Source organism: Oncorhynchus masou, chromosome 27, assembly GCF_036934945.1.
Source record: "Oncorhynchus masou masou isolate Uvic2021 chromosome 27, UVic_Omas_1.1, whole genome shotgun sequence".
Lineage (NCBI taxonomy): Eukaryota > Metazoa > Chordata > Actinopteri > Salmoniformes > Salmonidae > Oncorhynchus > Oncorhynchus masou.
Window position 1 is genome coordinate 54471901 of NC_088238.1, and position 19534 is coordinate 54491434.

Consider the following 19534-nt stretch of genomic DNA (forward strand, 5'->3'; position numbering starts at 1 on the left):
AAACGCTCTAGAAACCATGACTGAAACAAATGCAGAAACCAGAACTGACATGGATGTACTGTAATCTTGGGCTGGCTGGCTGAAAGCATCGTTGGGTGTTATGTGGTACAGACTTTATCTATGTAATCTATCTAATATTACGGTTCATCACTTTGCCAATTTACTTTGTGTGATCAAAATCAAAGAAACCAAAAAAAAAAAAGTGAAAAACTTGCATTTGATTTGATGAATCCGCATCTTGTTTCCATGGTGATAACAATATTACACATATATAAATATCTATGAGGGCATGTATTAGTTAATAAAGGAGGGGCAATTCTGAATGGCATAGCAGCTACAGTGTATGTGGCAGAATATTAAATTGTACATGTGTCAAATGTGTGGTGTGGTGGTCATTTTTACTACCCATGCTTTGAAGGATTACACCACAGCCATTAGAAGACAAAATGTTCACTTCTTTTAAAATGTATTTTTATTGGTTTATTACAGTGATCACCTCACAAACTTTAAGCTATGGGCAAAGTGACATGGAAATAAGAGATTTGGCAGAAATCACATTTTATTTGATATTTCTTAAACATTTATCAGTCCTTTCTCATCATAACAATATACACTTTGTCCCATAGTACAGTTCAACGTAACTTAAAAAACAAAATTGTCTCACCATTCCTGTAGGAATAAATGGGGAAAGTAATGGTTAATTAACACCACAGTGGACATCCTAATGGCAAACCTACACAGAGCCTTTAATCCCAAATGGATTACTTCTTTGCCAATCCCAATATTCTAGGTTGACCCTGATTCAATATTACTGCATCTCTAACTCCCTTACATTTCCATCAGCAAAACCAACCTAAACACCCATTTATGAAAATCTCTACCGACTAGGAAAAACTAACCAGAACAATGTGATCCCATATGACCGTCTCCCTTCTCAGTATAAAACATTGTGTGTTTCAACTTGTCAAGTAGATTAACTAACACCCAGGTGTCAGTGGTAAAAGGCTATTTGTCTTCCATAGGTTCTTACGCATGGACACGGGGTTGGGGAGAGAGATGCTACACTAAAGAAACAGATCCATTCGCTATACATGAAAGGGTCAATAGTTCCCCCAAAAAATATAGAACCAATAAAATTCACATAATTATCATCATCCTTATGAAAATATCATGATTAGACTTTTAAACAGTGTTCCATATGTCATACAATGGCTTTGAGTAATACAAGTGCAAGAAAGAATGTAATCTATAGATCAGTCATTGAGAATTCGGTCACATTGTGATGATGTAGACAAACGTATATTATAAAACATAGGATACCATTTTTCCCTTAACATAAACTGTCAATAAAAATTCCCAGTAATCATACTTAATATTGAGCCAGTTGAGAACATCTTGAATTGTTAAAAGATTGCAAACTAAGCTCATAATTAAACAGTTCAATATTCCAGAGTTTAAGCAAAGATATAGCGATTCACATCAATCACAAGTCTATACATCACCAAAATAAAAGCAAGCTCATGTTTGTCGTTCACTTATGTTCTTAGATTTTTCTGCACAAAGACTGACATTTAAAGAAGGATTGACAGACTGCAATGTTGGTTTAAGGCTAAACCTATATCAGTTCAGTTATTGGGATTGATGTGTAATATTCAGATGAGATGAATACCTTGTTCCTGACACTGATAATATTGAAGATTGAACGTTTTCCCATTCAAACATAAAACATGTTCAAAAAGAGGAAATCATTGTTTCAGAATAAAAATAAAAAAAAATGTTTAGTTATAAATGTCCTGCGATGAGACAGAAGGTGATAAAACAACATTTTCACTCAAATGATAAAATACAAAATTATATCGTCAAGATTGTTGTGTATTTCCTTTTTATCTTTTGCAAGAAGAATCTTCAGTTCAGCATCGACGATATGTAAACAACACTCTGAGATGGCAGAGTTGGGCCGAGATCGGATGAGGATGTGACAGACACTTGGTAGGTGGTTCCATAGATCAGCAACAGCTGCAGGATAGGGCGTCATCTCAACTGCAATACGAAGATCATTTTGGAATTAGTAACTTGTGTTGTATTGTCAAAATGTGTGTTTGAGGCTAGAGAAAGACCAAAGCGGAAACAAAGCAGACCAAGCTAGCGACATAGCTCCTGGATAAAGCAGGTTAGGTGGGCTAAACTACGTGTTTACTCCACTAAAAATGTTGCAATTATGCTGCAGGACTTAGAGGTCATTTGTGGTTTAGTACAGTACCCTGCGTCACCACTTCATTGCTCCAGACCACCACAAGGGGGAGTTAGAGCACAGATTATGCTTTTGGGTCCTACTGTGTCTAACTGACAATGAATGGGTGACAAACTAAATAGAAACTGATGCACGACTTCAGTATTACTTGCTAAAAACAGTTGTTACACTAAGGCTTTTATTCTTTTTATTTTGTTAGGATTATTTTGTTCTTACTGTAGTACTTTAGACCGGTCACGTTGAGTGGCGCAAAGGTCTGTTGCTACAGATGTTGGTTCAATACCTGCGCCGGACTCAACTTTTTCCTCACTCATTTTACATTATTTGAAAACGAAATCTCCAAAATGTTTTTGTTTTTTTAACAAAGCTTTTATTATTATTAATTTAGAATGATATAAAAAGTCAGTTGGATATTCTCACAGATATATTATTAACCCTGTTAATAGGAGGACAATCTATATTGGTCATGGCTCACAATGGGATTGCAATGCAGTTCTCCAGCTGTATCCACTGAAAGCACGCGAGGTTCAAGGCACGAGGGCAAGGGGCACAGGATGGGCCGCAGAGCCGCGCACAGAAGACCGACCAAGCCCATGGGGAAGGTAGGAGGAAGGCGGAGGGGGTGGACCCCCACCCTGCCACAATGGGTAGCACAGAGCAACACTAAGGGGCATTGCACTAATAATGGCGCTGACTAGGGAAACGTTCTTAGTGCAGGTTGAAACTAAAACCAGGTAACTAATAAATGGCATTGTTATGCTTTTGTTAATAAAACAATGATAAAAATAATCTTTCAAAATGCCAATGTCAATTTAGTTATGGATCCATAACGAATTACTATGGGAATAAAAATCACTGAATTACAGAAATATCCTCCAATCCTCTATAGTCCCTGTGCCCAAGAACAAAGGCAACCTGCCTAAAATGACTACAGACCCGTAGCACTCACGTCCGTAGCCATGAAGTGCTTTGAAAGGTTGATAATGGCTCACATCAACACCATTAACCCAGAAACCCTAGACCCACTCCAATTTACATACCATCCAAACATATCCACAGATGATGCAATCTCTATTGCACTCCACACTGCCCTTTCCCACCAGGACAAAAGGAACACTTATGTGAGAATGCTATTCATCGACTACAGCTCAGTGTTCAACATCATAGTACCCTCAAAGCTCATCATTAAGCTAAGGATCCTGGGACGAAACACCTCCCTCTGCAACTGGATCCTGGACTTCCTGACGGGCCACCCCCAGGTGGTGAGGGTAGGTAGCAACACATCTGCCACGCTGATCCTCAAACCTGGAGCTCCCCAGGGGTGCGTGCTCAGTCCCCTCCTGTACTCCCTGTTCACCCACGACTGCATGGCCAGGCAAAACTCCAACAGCATCATTACATTTGCAAACGGCACAACAGTGATAGGCCTGATCACCGACAGATGAGACAGCCTATAGGGAGGAGGTCAAAGACCTGGCCGGGTGGTGCCAGAATAACAACCTATCCCTCAATGTAACCAAGACTAAGGAGATGATTGTGGACTACAGGAAAAGGAGGACCGAGCACGCCACCATTCTCATCGACAGGGCTGTAGTGGAGCAGGTTGAGAGATTCAAGTTCCTTGGTGTCCACATCAACAAACTAGAATGGTCCAAACACACCTAGACAGTCGTGAAGAGGGCACGACAAAGCCTATTCCCCCTCAGGAATCTAAAAAGATTTGGCATGGTTCCTGAGATCCTCAAAAGGCAATTGCTCGGACTCTGACCGCAAGGCACAGAGGGTAGTGTGTACGGCCCAGTACGTCACTGGGGCTAAGCTGCCTGCCATCCAGGACCTCTACACCAGGCGGTGTCAGAGGAAGGCCCTAAAAATTGTCAAAGACCCCAGCCACCCCAGTCATAGACTGTTCTCTCTACTACCGCGATACCGGAGTGCCAAGTCTAGGACAAAAAGACTCCTGAACAGGTAATCAAATGGCTACCCGGATTATTTTCATTGTGTGCCCCCTCCCCTCCAAACCAACCTCTTTTTACGCTGCTGCTACTCTCTGTTTATCATATATGCATAGTCACTTTAACTATACATTCATGTACATACTACCTCAATTGGGCCGACCAACCAGTGCTCCCGCACATTGGCTAACCGGGCTATTTGCATTGTGTCCCCTCCCCTCCAAACCAACCTCTTTTTACGCTGCTGCTACTCTCTGTTTATCATATATGCATAGTCACTTTAACTATACATTCATGTACATACTACCTCAATTGGGCCGACCAACCAGTGCTCCCGCACATTGGCTAACCGGGCTATTTGCATTGTGTACTGCCACCCACCAACCCCTCATTTACACTACTGCTACTCTGTTCATCATATATGCATAGTCACTTGAACCATATCTACATGTACATACTATCTCAATCAGCCTGACTATCCGGTGTCTGTATGTAGCCTCGCTACTTTTATAGCCTGTCTTTTTATTGTTGTTTTATTTCTTTACTTACCTATTGTTTACCGAATACCTTTTTTGCGCTATTGGTTAGATCCTGTAAGTAAGCATTTCACTGTAAGGTCTACACCTGTTGTATTCAGGGCACGTGACAAATAAACTTTGATTTGATATGTAACTATTGGCAGAGAGTCACGTCATATTTTTCGATATACTGAAGGCCTACCGTAGGTGACATGAGTCTCACTAGTGTTGAGTACTGTGCTGTTAAAAGTGGTATAGGTCTTATTTATTTAATTTAAAGAGCACATTTAGGATTTGAAGCAATAGCCTACAACTCTTTTAGTTTCATGCTGCTCTGAGACAAGCAGATTCTGCTCTGAGACGGAGATTCAGTCAAAAAAAGTGGTGATCCTAACTAGGATTAAATGTCAGGAATTGTGAAAAACTGAGTTTAAATGTATTTGGCCAAGGTGTATGTAAACTTCCGACTTCAACTGTACATAGCGCAGACCACACTATATATAGTAGCAGGCTAGTAGCTACATAGTGCAGACAATACTACATACAGTAGCCCCTAGTGCAGGTGGAGCAGATACAGGACAGATACAGATGCTGGACAGCTACAGGACAGGGACTGTAAGTACATCGTTCTTAGCCAGGTAGGGATATGAGGTTCAACGAAGAACCAATCCAGCTCCACAATGAATTCAGCTAACCAAGACAGCACTGAGAGAGCACCTCTAGTCACCTTACTTGGCGGGCACAGTGGGTGAGCCGGAGCGGTGGAAGTGGATGTTCTGCCACTTGGCGTCACGGCGCTGCCAGATGCGCGTCTCCTCTGACTGCATGGTGCGCGGCATGCCGCTGGCGTCCATGTACTGGGTGAGGCGGATGTAGGCGATGCACGCCGCATCCTCGCCGATCAGGTGCACGTGGGGGTTGAGCAGGATGGTGTGGACGGGCCCTTGCTTGCTCCTGGACAGAGCTGGATGAGAGAGGGGAGATGAATCAAATCAGTACACAATCTAGGTAATTAATGCCTCTACAGCCATTGGTCTCCTTATGGCCATGTGTTGATCATTAATGCTACGAGTGCATAATGGGATGCAGGTACCGTTCTCAAAGTAGAACTTGTGGAAGTCAGTTCCCTCCACTAGGTTTCCCAAGGCCTCTGGTTCAAAGGATGTCAGGCCGGGATCACAGATCTTCCTGTGGGAGAAAACGAGGAACACAATGAAGATCGGATTGCATATGTGTTTTTGGACGGTGTAGTGTTAAAAATTCCAAATTACTAACGTGTAGGCTTCAAAGTCTCCATTGTTGATGGCCTCAATCAGCTGCTCAGTCACTTTGATGATCTCCTGCTTACGAGCTGAAGGTGAGCAAGAGACAGAATTTTTTGTGACATTTTCACAAGTTGCCTAAAACTGTCCCACAGCCATAGGTGATTAGAGTAAGACACCCCTGATGTGTTGAGTCATCTAGTGAGTCTTTGTAGAGATGTTGAGGGATTTACATAAACCCAAGTAGTGGTAGCAATGCAGCCCAAAACACAGCCAAGAGGTCCAGGGGCAAAGGGGTGTATTCATTACGGCGATTCTGTTTCAAAATGTTTTGTAACAGAAACAGTTTAAACTAAAAATGTTTTGTAATGAAAACTACTGGACAAATTCAGGTAGGTCCCTCCCCGTTTTGTTCTGTTTGCTCTTGTTTGGTTCTTAAAACGGTCAACGGTTATCTTTGCAAGACAATTAATAAACCACAGGTTCACCACACACACACACACACGGGAAAATCAGTGTGTTTCACCATCATCACCACATAACACAGACATGATTTCATTACCTCGCAAATTACGTAGGCAAGCTAAGAGACAATGAATGTAAAGAAAAACAAAGGTTTTGTGGTTTAGCACATCTCTCATTGTGCTCAACATGAATTTGAGGTAGATGTCAAATGGAATGGTAGTGAGACTGACCCATAGACAACATCACAACTTAGTCCCCAAAAGGAGAAAAAGATCAAATGCCATTTCCTCAACTCTTTACCTTCGACACCTTGGTCCCCTCTGACACGTTCAATCGACGTGACTGACAGAACACAAAAGATGCAAATAAGAAACATTTTCCCTCAGTTCTTAGAAGATTGTTCACCAGTGGCAGCGAAATACTCCAACGTTTACAGATATTGACCGAGTGAAAGACCAACGACACTCCAGCTATGTCTTACATTAGCCATCAGTGATTGGCTACTATCCTAGCAGCTAGTCTGATACATCTGAAAATGGGGTCAGTTTACTCAACGAGTTCTTTGACATTTTGCTGTCGCACAGTCCAACATGTACAAACTCACCTACAGATCACTGACAGACCTTGCTCTCTAGCAGTCTGTTTGCTATGAAGCAACAATTCTCCCCTATAAGTGGAAGGCGTAATCTGTCCCCCTGATAACACAAAACAGCACACGGCAGGAAAACAAAGCTGTTTTTCGCTGTTGATTATTATCTAAACAGAAGTAGATCAAGGGAACTTGAGACTGAACACACACACACACACACACAACATTGTCTTATGTTTGCCATTTCTATTCCTTTAGGAGCCAGCATTACTCTTTAACATGTTGCTTCCTATGAGGTGCTGTATACTGAGCTGCGCACACACACAATAGCTGCGAAGGAGAGTTTCTGAATAGGCCAGCTCACTCAGCACTTCTCGACCAAACGCAATCCACTTGTGCAAATGTGCTGTCAATGTAGAGACATTTAACGGTCAACGAAACCATCCCGTTCCTGGAAGTCATCAGTGCTGTCTGTGCAAAGAACAACCTCGATCCAAACTAGTCCTTAAAGTATACTCAATCTCATTTAGAATGTTCACGGTCAACCCTGGAGCTGACGACATTCTGTCTCACCCTCCCCGTACGCATCAACACAGCAGTAATACTTTCTTAGCCCAATTTTGGTGTAATACATTGACAAAGAAACTCAGTCCTGGTTCGACCATGACCTCCAGAGGGCAGCACAGTACACACAGGGTGGACGCCTGTATGGCAGACCGGTGCTGAAGCAGAGTGTACTGTAATACCAGGCCAACGTACAGATTGCAACCTCAGTAAGACAAGGGCTACTTTTCAATAGCTTTCTCTCACAGGGTTCCATGACAAACACTAAGAGGTTTGTATGCCTTTGTTTAGTCTTTGGTAATGAGTGCCAGGTACAATGAGGCAACTATTTGCATTTATAACCACTCACCAGGTGCACCAAATGATCCTAAAAGTCATATCCTAAACAAATGTGGACTTCCAATGATGCATATCTGATAGCGGTCAAGACGATATGAAGGGAGGTTCAGGGATTGTGAGGCCTAGAGGGCAGTGGGAAACGGTTCTGGCCTCTCCGCTCTGGGTGAACTTACACTGCATGTTGCTGGGGCCCAGGCTAGGCAGGGGCCCAAGGGGGTGCAGAGGCTGGGGCCCCCGAATGTGGGTGACAGAGAGTAAGACCACAAAGGAGGAGGAGCAGGTAGCAGGTGAGCAGGGCCCTCAGAACATAGTGACACAACTCATCCCTACTGGGCCAAACACTGGGAGAATACCAGCAGGAGGATGAAGAGGAAGATGAGGAGGAGTAGTAGTATGAGCCTGAGTGCCCCCGCAAGAAGAGAGGGGAACTTGGGGAGGAGGGAGAGGAGACTAGGATAAAGGGGGAGGGGTGACAAGGGACATTGGTATGAGAGGTAGGTGGGTGGATGGGTGGGTGGGTAGAAGGATGAATAGCTGGGTAGGTGGATGGGTGGGTGGGTAGATGGATGAATAGCTGGGTAGGTGGATGGGTGGGTGGGTAGATGGATGAATAGCTGGGTAGGTGGATGAATAGCTGGGTAGGTGGATGGGTGGGTAGATGGATGAATAGCTGGGTAGGTGTATGGGTGGGTAGATGGATGAATAGCTGGGTAGGTGGATGGGTGGGTAGATGGATGAATAGCTGGGTAGGTGGGTGGATGGGTGGGTAGATGGATGAATAGCTGGGTAGGTGGGTGGATGGGTGGGTAGATGGATGAATAGCTGGGTAGGTGTATGGGTGGGTAGATGGATGAATAGCTGGGTAGGTGGATGGGTGGGTAGATGGATGAATAGCTGGGTAGGTGGATGGATTTAGATTTTTTTTTAGAACTAAGAACAGATACAGCCCCAGGTTCACTCCAGACTTGACCAGCACAAAAACATCCTGTGTCGTCATGCATTAGTACCGGATAGCCCCCGCAACTTTTCAGGGAAGTTAGGAACCAATATACAAAGGCAGTTAGCAAAGCAAAGGCTAGCTTTTTCAAACAGAAATTTGCATCCTGTAGCAAACTCCAAAAAGTTTTGGGACACTAAAGTCCATGGAGAATAAGAGCACCTCCTCGAGAGCTGCCCACTGCACTGAGGCTAGGAAACACTGTGACCACCGATAAAGCTACGATAATCGAGAATTGCAATAAGCATTTTTCTACGGCTGTCCATGCTTGCCACCTAGCTACCCCGATCAACAGCTCTGCACCCCTACAGCAACTTGCCCAAGCCTCCCCATTTCTCCTTCACCCAAATCCAGACAGCTGATGTTCAGAAAAAGCTGCAAAATCTGGATCCCTACAAATCAGTTGGGCTAGACAATCTAGACAATCCTCTCTTTCCTCTCAATCTAGACAATCCTCTCTTTCCTCTGAATCTAGACAATCCTCTCTTTCCTCTCAATCTAGACAATCCTCTCTTTCTAAAATTATCCGCCACAGTTGTTGCAACCCCTATTACTAGCCTGTTTAACCGCTCTTTCTTATCGTCTGAGATCCCTAAAGATTGGAAAACTGCTGCTGTCATCCCCCTCTTCAAAGGGGGAGACACTCTAGACCCAAACTGTTATAGACCTATATCCATCCTGCCCTGCCTTTCTAAGGACTTCGAAAGCCAAGTTAAACAGATCACCGACCATTTAGAATCCCACCGTACCTTCTCTGCTATACAATCTGGTTCCCGAGCTGGTCATGGGTGCACCTCAGCCACGCTCAAGGTCCTAAACGATATCATAAGCGCCATCGATAAAAGACAATACTGTGCAGCCGTCTTCATCAACCTGGCCAAGGCTTTCGACTCTGTCAATCACTGCATTCTTATCAGCAGACTCAACAGTCTTGGTTTCTCAAATGACTGCCTCGCCTGGTTTGCCAACTACTTCTCAGATAGAGTTCAGTGTCAAATAGGAGGGCCTGTTGTCTGGACCTCTGGCAGTCTCTATGGGGGTGCCACAGGGTTCAATTCTCGGGCCGACTCTTTCTCAGTATACGTCAATGGTGTCGCTCTTCCTGCTGGTGAGTCTCTGATCCACCTCTATGCAGACGACGCCATTATGTATACATCTGTCCCTTCTTTGGACGCTGTTAACAAACCTCCAGACGGGCTTCAATGCCATACAACACTCCTTCCGTGGCCTCCAACTGCTCTTAAATGCTTATAAAACTAAACGCATGCTCTTCAACCGATCACTGCCCTCATCCGCCCGCCCATCTAGCATCACTACTCTGGACGGTTCTGACTTAGAATATGTGGACAACTACAAATATCTAGGTGTCTGGTTAGACTGTAAACTCTCCTTCCAGACTCACATTAAACATCTCCAATCCAAAATTAAATATAGAATCGGCTTCCTATTTCGCAACAAAGCCTCCATTACTCATGCTGCCAAACATACCCTCGTAAAACTGACTACCGATCCTCGACTTCGGTGAAGTCATTTACAAAATCGCCTCTAACACTCCACTCAGCAAATTGGATGTAGTCTATCACAGTGCCATCCGCTTGTCACCAAAGCCCCATATACTACCCACCACTGCGACCTGTATGCTCTCGTTGGCTAGCCCTCATTACATATTCATCACCAAACCCACTGGCTCCAGGTCATCTATAAGTCCTTGCTAGATAAAGCCCAGCCTTATCTCAGCTCACTAGTCACCATAGCAGCACCCACCCGTAGCACATGCTCCAGCAGGTATATTTCACTGGTCATCCCCAAAGCCAACACCTCTTTTGGCCGCCTTTCCTTCCAGTTCTCTGCTGCCATTGACTGGAACGAATTTCAAAAATCCCTGAAGCTGGAGTCTTATATCTCCCTCACTAACTTTAAGCATCAGCTGTTAGAGCAGCTTACCGATCATTGCACCTGTACACAGCCCATCTGTAAATAGTCCACCCAACTACCTCTTCCCCTTATTGTTATTTATTTTTTGCTCCTTTGCATCCCAGTATTTCTACTTGAACATTCATCTTCTGCACATCTATCACTCCAGTGTTAAATGCTAAATTGTTATTATTTCACCACTATGGCCTATTTATTGCCTTGCCTCCCTAATCTTACTACATTTGCACACACACTGCATATATATTTTTCTATTGTGTTATTGACTGCATGTTTGTTTATTCCATGTGTAACTCTGTGTTGTTGGTTATGTCGCACTGCTTTGCTTTATCTTGGCCAGAGAACTTGTTCTCAACTGGTTAAATAGATTTTTTTTTAAATGGCGTCACTGGGCGAGTGACACTTGTGGACTCATAGGGTCCTGTGTGTTGGGTTGCTGCTTCACAATGAGTTGTGGCCAAAAACATGGTTATGATTATTTGTAACATAAAAAAAGGGGCAAGACAATGCCCAAAATATTTTTTCAAAACACATCCTACAGTCCTCAACTCCTACATACAACGTGATAAAACGACTACCGCGTAAAATTGGCAAATTAAACGCCTTCATCTTTCAAACAAAGAAGCTGCCAAAGAAAACAAAGTGAATATGAAATTGAGGAGCCTCCAGCTGCACATAAACGTTAGAAACACCTACACACGTTTAGTGGTGCGACCGTTACATCCATCCATGACCCGGCAGTAATCATCCGTCAGGGATTGCAAAAGTAGACACAAAGCGACACTGAGATGCTAGGAAACTTTCATTTACTTTCCACACAATACCGCCGTAGCACAGTAGATAGGAGTCCGAGGACATTCTGGTGCTCTCAAATGGGGTTTTGTGACAAAGGGATTGTTCAAAGCAGGTAGCTCATGAGATTGCCTGACCAAATGTCATCCTACTCTCTCAGATTTTCAAAGGGGCCTTTTAAGGTCTAGAAGGGGAAGATTTCCTTCTGGTGATTAGGGTCTTGTAACACTCCCCAGAAGGTATGATGGCATTATGAGGTAAAACCTTCCATTTGAAGTGGGAGGTGAACAAATTACTATCTGTAATGGTAGAGTGGCGACACACACACACACACACAGCTCTGGCTCAGCGGACCATCAGAGCAGCAGCGAGATGGGAAATCATGCGTGGTAGCAGAGCCTGATTCAGCTCCCTAAGAGACCGTTCTGTCCACACCATGGTAGACTCCGCCTGCTCTCAAACCTCTCCTCGGGGTTCCCCAGCCGTTCCATGTATTTTAAATATCGTACAGCTAGCACACCTGATTCAAATTGTAAACTACATTCCATGTGGTAATGTGGATAGACGTAACATTCCGCGTGGTAATGTGGATAGACGCAACATTCCGCGTGGTAATGTGGATAGACGCAACATTCCGCGTGGTAATGTGGATAGACGTAACATTCCGCGTGGTAATGAGGATAGACGTAACATTCCACGTTTGGAGGATGGCAGTGCATGTCTAAGGAATGAGATCAGACGAGGAAGTGAATTAATTTAAATAAAAAAGCCAAATGAATGGATGCCTGGATAAACAAAAGCATATCTGATGAATTCACATGCAAGAAAAATGTAAAATGGTACAAAGAAAATTGGAATTTTAACAGCCAACATATTCATGCAAAATCAGTAGGATAACAACATGCAATACATGGAGCCCTAACGCTGAAGAATCATGAGTTACACTACATGCTAAGTCAGGGGTACGCAGGCACACCAAGGAACAGGGTTGCCTGCCCCTGTGCTAAGCCAACACCTCAGTGCTGTGATAATAACATATTACCTTTCACTTGAGCAGAGAGCTAACACAACAGTGCTACTAGCCTAATACAGGTGGCTAGCCCTTCCTGCTAGGGACAGAGCGGCGTTGGGGACAGAGCGGTTTGTTTATTTTTCTAGTCGTTTGTGTGCTCCTACCTTTCACGTCCTCATCTTCCATGGTGGTGTTAGTGCTCTCGCTGGACTCCTGTTGGACAAGAACAAACAGAGAGCAACAATGAACACCTGCCAGTTGTAGAGACTGGATTCAGCGTGAGCACAATACGGTGGTCCGTATTGACCCTGTCCTGGGTCTGGATCCAGAATGCGGTTCGCCAGTTGAGTATTATGGGGGGGGGGGGGTCTAGGGCATACATTAAGGCACCATGCATACCAACAAAGTTTAGTAAATAACACTAACTAGAAAGCTTATCACTTTGAACTACAGCACAATATTAGCAAAAACCTCTACACTCGCAAACACGACAGTCCTACTTAATCACTACCTTGTTTCCATCAGTTGGGTTGTGGAGAACAGTGGTTTGAGGCTCCTGATTCATGGAGAGGAAGAGGAGGAGGAGGAAGAAGAGTGTAAAGAAGAAAGGGGATAAATAGACAGGAACTTAATGTGGTAAACAGTTGCCCTGATGATCAATTCCCATGGGATAAGTATCGTTGAGTAGTCAACTTGGTGCCCTAAGACATTAGAAGAAACAGCCAAGACAGGACGGGAGGTGTACAGCAGTAACAGCATGTTAGTCACCAGGCCCTTCCTGGATATAAACTACAGGAAAAGGTTTGAGGTGTGTACAGCCAAGGCATGCAGTTCACCTTCAGTCCTTACTCCAGGCCAGTTGTGTGTACATACTGCACAGTGAGTGAACATGAATCTGGCTATGGCAGGCCCCATTTCTCACATCTAAGAATACATAACCACATCACTCTAGAACAGGGATGGGTAACAGTCCCCCTTTAGAAGACCCTCGGATAGATAGATAGATAGATAGATATATTTATTTATTATCTCTCTCTCTCTGTAACTCAGTTAGGTCTCAATTTACTGTTAAAGTTAGAATAGTAGAATACACACGGTGCAATTTCAAAATTAGTTTCTCTTGACATGTCAGTCACTAATAGTCCCTCAATTAGCCCATGTCAGCTAACATGTTTTAGATTGTAAGATAGCAGCCAGCTATCTAAACTTAGTAATCATGGTTGAATTGCCAGCCAGGGCCGCCCATTGAAGTAGTTAGTCTCACTCAGCTATAATATAAAAAAAACTGAAAACATTTCTCTCCGCACCATGGCAAAATGTGTAGAATGTAAAACGTTAAAAGTATCTCTGCCGTCAAGAGGGGGGCATTTTTTATATAATTGATCTAAAATGTTTTGTTGGGGGGGGAGAAGTGGGGTATGTACATGTACCAGGCTTGTGGGTATGCTATTAAATAGCCCCATGGTTATTAGATGTGGAATTGTATGAAAAACAAAGCTATTGCAATATTTTGTATGTATTCCTGAATGGTGACCTTATACTGGTGCTTTGGGCTGGATATATACAGTACAGGCCTCTTGGCTGACCTGACCTGTATAACATGCCTAGATTAAACCTGGGTGAATCTGTGAGCCAACGGGTGGGCTGCCTGTCATAAGGAATGCCATCGCACAGCCATGTTGAAGCTCATGTGTGGTGACACAGATGGCACTATCAGAACAATCTGCCTCAGGATGTCTTTCACTGAGAGAGAGAGCGGGTGTGTGTGTGTGTGTGTGAAGTCTATTTTAGGACGCACGCCCAACCAGCATGTCTCGTTGGTTTCCCTGGTAACTTGGGGAAAGCTTCTGTGGATTAACAGTAAAAACAGCAGACCCAGGCTGTACAGTTCTTCACACACAGAAACATGCAAAGCGAACTAGAGGCCATCCCAAACAAAAATACACAAAGTTCAAGTGCACATACCAACTGAAATGTCTAACCACAGTATAAGGAAATGTCCGTGTATGATACAAATAACATGTGCTTATACAGTAAACAAAAATGCAATTTAAGAGGCATCACTGGCAGCAAAACAAGGAGAGACATTGTTAGAGTAAGCAGCCCACGCATGAAGGAAGACAGAGACAGACAAGCTGACAGACAAGCAGGCAGGCGTGCAGAGACAGGCAGAGTACCAGTGTGGGGGGCTCTTTGGGGCTGGTGACTACATTGGTCTTGTTGTTGATCTAGGAAATGAGTGGGTAGAGGGAGAGACAGAAACAGAGATAGATTTCAGGAACAAGGACTAATTCTCCAGACAGGGAGATAGACAGGAGAACAATATCAGCAGAGAGAGATTTGTCAGGAACAAGGACTAATTCTCCAGACAGGGAGATAGACAGGAGAACAATATCAGCAGAGAGAGATTTGTCAGGAACAAGGACTAATTCTCCAGACAGGGAGATAGACAGGAGAACAATATCAGCAGAGAGAGATTTGTCAGGAACAAGGACTAATTCTCCAGACAGGGAGATAGACAGGAGAACAATATCAGCAGAGAGAGATTTGTCAGGAACAAGGACTAATTCTCCAGACAGGGAGATAGACAGGAGAACAATATCAGCAGAGAGAGATTTGTCAGGAACAAGGACTAATTCTCCAGACAGGGAGATAGACAGGAGAACAATATCAGCAGAGAGAGATTTGTCAGGAACAAGGACTAATTCTCCAGACAGGAGATAGACAGGAGAACAATATCAGCAGAGAGAGATTTGTCAGGAACAAGGACTAATTCTCCAGACAGGGAGATAGACAGGAGAACAATATCAGCAGAGAGAGATTTGTCAGGAACAAGGACTAATTCTCCAGACAGGGAGATAGACAGGAGAACAATATCAGCAGAGAGAGATTTGTCAGGAACAAGGACTAATTCTCCAGACAGGGAGATAGACAGGAGAACAATATCAGCAGAGAGAGATTTGTCAGGAACAAGGACTAATTCTCCAGACAGGGAGATAGACAGGAGAACAATATCAGCAGAGAGAGATTTGTCAGGAACAAGGACTAATTCTCCAGACAGGGAGATAGACAGGAGAACAATATCAGCAGAGACTAATTCTCCAGACAGGGAGATAGACAGGAGAACAATATCAGCAGAGACTAATTCTCCAGACAGGGAGATAGACAGGAGAACAATATCAGCAGAGACTAATTCTCCAGACAGGGAGATAGACAGGAGAACAATATCAGCAGAGAGAGATTTGTCAGGAACAAGGACTAATTCTCCAGACAGGGAGATAGACAGGAGAACAATATCAGCAGAGAGAGATTTGTCAGGAACAATGACTAATTCTCCAGACAGGGAGATAGACAGGAGAACAATATCAGCAGAGAGAGATTTGTCAGGAACAAGGACTAATTCTCCAGACAGGGAGATAGACAGGAGAACAATATCAGCAGAGAGAGATTTGTCAGGAACAAGGACTAATTCTCCAGACAGGGAGATAGACAGGAGAACAATATCAGCAGAGAGAGATTTGTCAGGAACACGGGGCTGCAGGAGAGAAAATGTTAAGAGTCTCGCCCGCAGGTCTACGGGTGTTAACATCAAAATACTCTGACGGGTAGAAAGTTCAGGTAGACAAAATAAGTTCATTAGACATCTGTTAGTTCCAAGCCTGTAGCAACGCATCATTATGATGCAGAGCATTATGCAAAAAGGGGAAAAAGCAAGGACTTCCTCGCTGAAACAGAACTTGAAACATTAAAACGGGCGTCAACTTAAATCCTGTTTTGAAAGCGATTAGCTGTTCCGCTTGACTGTTTGCAGGTTTTTTCAGGAAGAGAAAATAGCCTAATTGCGGCTATTAACACAGTTCATAGAGGCCTTGAATCTAATGAATTAGTGCCATTGTGACGACTAGAGAGGAGAAATTAAAAGCCAGAGGTAATGCAATTATCCACTCAAACGATGTCATGACATCCCAATAGTTTTTGGTTTTCCTGTTAACATGAACATCATTGTCTGCATCGGAGCACATTGTCATTGGAAGAGCATCAGGGGGGAAATGTATATCAAAAAGCGCTGTAATTCCTTTATGAACTGCAAGCCCTGATTAAGTAGCGCTGGCATCCCAGCAGTGTAAAACCTTGTAATATGGGCCAACTGGAATACACATGCTGGTAGGACTAGGTTCTCTACAGGGAGATGTGGGACTGGAACTACACATCAAGAGGCTTCTACAATTCATTGCTCATTAAACCAAGATACTAGACCGGGCTTCTACAAAATGGACAATTAAAACCCACCCTGAATCTATCCAGACTATGATTGTACTAAAATCAACCACAACTGGCAACCCATAGCGGTTGCATAAAAAGTAGATAGGCATTGGCTCGGTTTCATACTTCCGTTTCTGTATCCATCCGTTAGAACACAAAAGAGAACAAGACAAACTGGATCCAATATCACAATATCTCAACCCCCAAAACACATACAGTACGTGTCAAGACCCTAGAGAATTACAGTATACTGTTTGAGAAAGGATATTTCATACCAAACAACACAATTGTAATCCTTATATATTCAGCATACATGGAAACCCACATTGATGGCCGGATTAAAAATGGCTGCCATTTCTGCTGGACTCCTGCGATAAACCTAAGATAAATCCTTCAAATGCGGTACGTTATACTTTCAAAAAACGCCGATGACTCGGCTGCAGATTTAAAAAAGAATGCTTTTCTAAACCTCCTACAGCGGTTTAAACTGCCAGCCATAAAGCCCTTGGATACCTCAGTGTTTTTTCAGATCATGTGTTAAGTGCCAAGTAATGCACCTGGGTATGTGATTTTAGTGTTTTGGATTAGCATTTGGAGAGGGAGAGGAGCTGGAGGGTTGGGGGTGCGGAGATGAAGTGCCAGGGGAAGGCAGATACCGATACAGGGGCCGGACAAACGGCCAGCGTAGTAGTTTGACACTGGGCCCAGGGTGTAGAAACAGAAACTGGAGAACAGCTACTGAACCACAGATGTGAGAGGACACTGTCCGGCAGACCCCAGTGGGGAGAGCAAGAGGGGGATGAAGAGAGACCAAGAGAGGGGGATGAAGAGAGAGAGAAGAAATATATAAAAGAAAAAAAAAAGTGATGAAGAAATTGAAGGGAGGGAAAGGTATTGAGAGGAGCAGGAGTCAAAATCCCCAAATGAGGAAGAGGGTGACAGGGATTTTGATGTTAGATTTGAAAACCGAGATAGACGGGGGGACAGAGAAAGAGAGATGCTTTCTGAGAAGCACCTGTAGAGGTGATAGGGAACCAGTGGTGGCTACGATGGCTGAGATTTGATTGGACGGGAGATGAGGGCTGTCATTCTGAGTTAGCAGGTCATCCGTCACAGCATTCTTTTTTCTCAGCTTCCTCATATCACAAAACAGATGCCACCCCTCTCTAACTGAATTATTTTGGAAAGGCGAGATAAAGGTGGGGCAGATATCTTAGTCACGCAGCACTCAAAATGACAGACTATTTCACTGCTGGCACGTGGAATAAGAGTACTGTAGAAATACATCCAACTCCTCTTTTCTCGTGCAATTTAAGTTACACGAGTGTGTGTCAATGTGTGTGGTCAGGTGTTAAGACAGAAGTAGTGGATGACCTACCTTGACGCCGTCAGCTTTCTTGTTGAGCAGGCTCTTGGCTGCTGTAAGGAAAGAGGGGGCAAGGGGACATGATCAGAGAAGACACCTCTGACACACACACGCGCTGCTAAATCTAGTCAAGACGGCGAATTATGGACCAACTGTGACAGTCTCCTACCAGAGACGGAAGAAGCAAAAAGGAAGATGCAAATTAAGTGAGAGAAATCAAACTTAGTGATTAGTTTGTGAGATGCAATTATAGCTACAACTAACAGCCTGATAGGGTTTCTATGGAAGAGGTCCAACGAATTGAGGTTTAATGCTCTCTGCCAACACACGCACATAAAGAGACCAAGTTCTTGCTTCTAAACATAAAAACAGTTTGTGTGATAATCTAATTTAATAGTTCAAATCTAACTCCTCATTAGAACACATTAGCACATGCTCCTACAATAGATCAGCAAAGGAGGAGTAGAATGGTGTTTGTGAACATGTTTAGTAGGTCTCAGAGGGGCGCTATTAGAGGGGTGCGCTATTAGAGGGGTGCGCTATTAGAGGGGTGCGCTATTAGAGGGGTGCGCTATTAGAGGGGTGCGCTATTAGAGGGGGGCGCTATTAGATGGGTGCTCGTGACTACATGGGTAGAGCGCAGTACAACACATGCCTCTTTCCATGCCAGAGTCTCTTACCTCACAGGGTTACACATCAAACAAACAAAGGGAGAAAAAAATAAACGTAAATAAAACAGAATGGGTGTCAAGTCTTTGCTCGGCGCAAAGACTATTTTTCTCCACTTTGTGGAGAATATGAACAATGAACACAATGTACTGTTTAATCTGAAAAGAAAACGCATACAAGTTGAAAGGGTTCTAGTGACAATCGGTATTGACCGGGAGAGACTAAAACATCATCTGTGTTTTTCTGCCTGAACAAAGTCCACATCTTTCCTCCATTAACAACTCATCACACCGAGAAGGGTATATTTTACTAGTGTACAAAACATGTAAGTATTGGATCTTGCCACATTGATCTGCAGCCCCCCCCCCCACTGGTCTCCAGCCTCTATTGACACGAGCTGGGTGGAGGCTGATGGTGGCTCTTCTAAAGGCTACCGTATTCTCTCCCGTTTCTCTCCTTATTCTTCCTCTCTCTCTAGCAGTCCTTTCTTTAACACCTGCCCTTCTCATTCCTCCCGCTTTCACTCCCCCCTATTTTCACTTATTTCTCTCGCCTTCATT

General features: G+C 43.8%; 1 protein-coding gene across 10 annotated transcripts in view; it reads right to left on the reverse strand.

Annotated features, from left to right (window-relative positions):
* Window positions 1-454: 454 nt before the first annotated feature.
* LOC135516425 (calcium/calmodulin-dependent protein kinase type II delta chain) overlaps window positions 455-19534 on the reverse strand; it is a 105893-nt gene continuing 86813 nt past the window's right edge. For 2 of the 10 annotated variants that reach the window (XM_064940727.1, XM_064940728.1), the window contains 8 exons: window positions 18318-18358; window positions 14854-14904; window positions 13188-13232; window positions 12841-12889; window positions 6000-6075; window positions 5818-5912; window positions 5452-5688; window positions 455-2040 (listed from right to left, as the gene is read on the reverse strand). In XM_064940727.1, coding sequence (XP_064796799.1) covers window positions 5453-5688; window positions 5818-5912; window positions 6000-6075; window positions 12841-12889; window positions 13188-13232; window positions 14854-14904; window positions 18318-18358 — 593 coding nt within the window. In that variant the 3' untranslated portion in view covers window positions 455-2040; window position 5452. Of the gene's footprint in view, window positions 2041-5441; window positions 5689-5817; window positions 5913-5999; window positions 6076-12840; window positions 12890-13187; window positions 13233-14853; window positions 14905-18317; window positions 18359-19534 lie in introns of all 10 variants that reach the window. The other 8 variants (XM_064940732.1, XM_064940731.1, XM_064940736.1 and 5 more) reach the window with 5 other exon arrangements.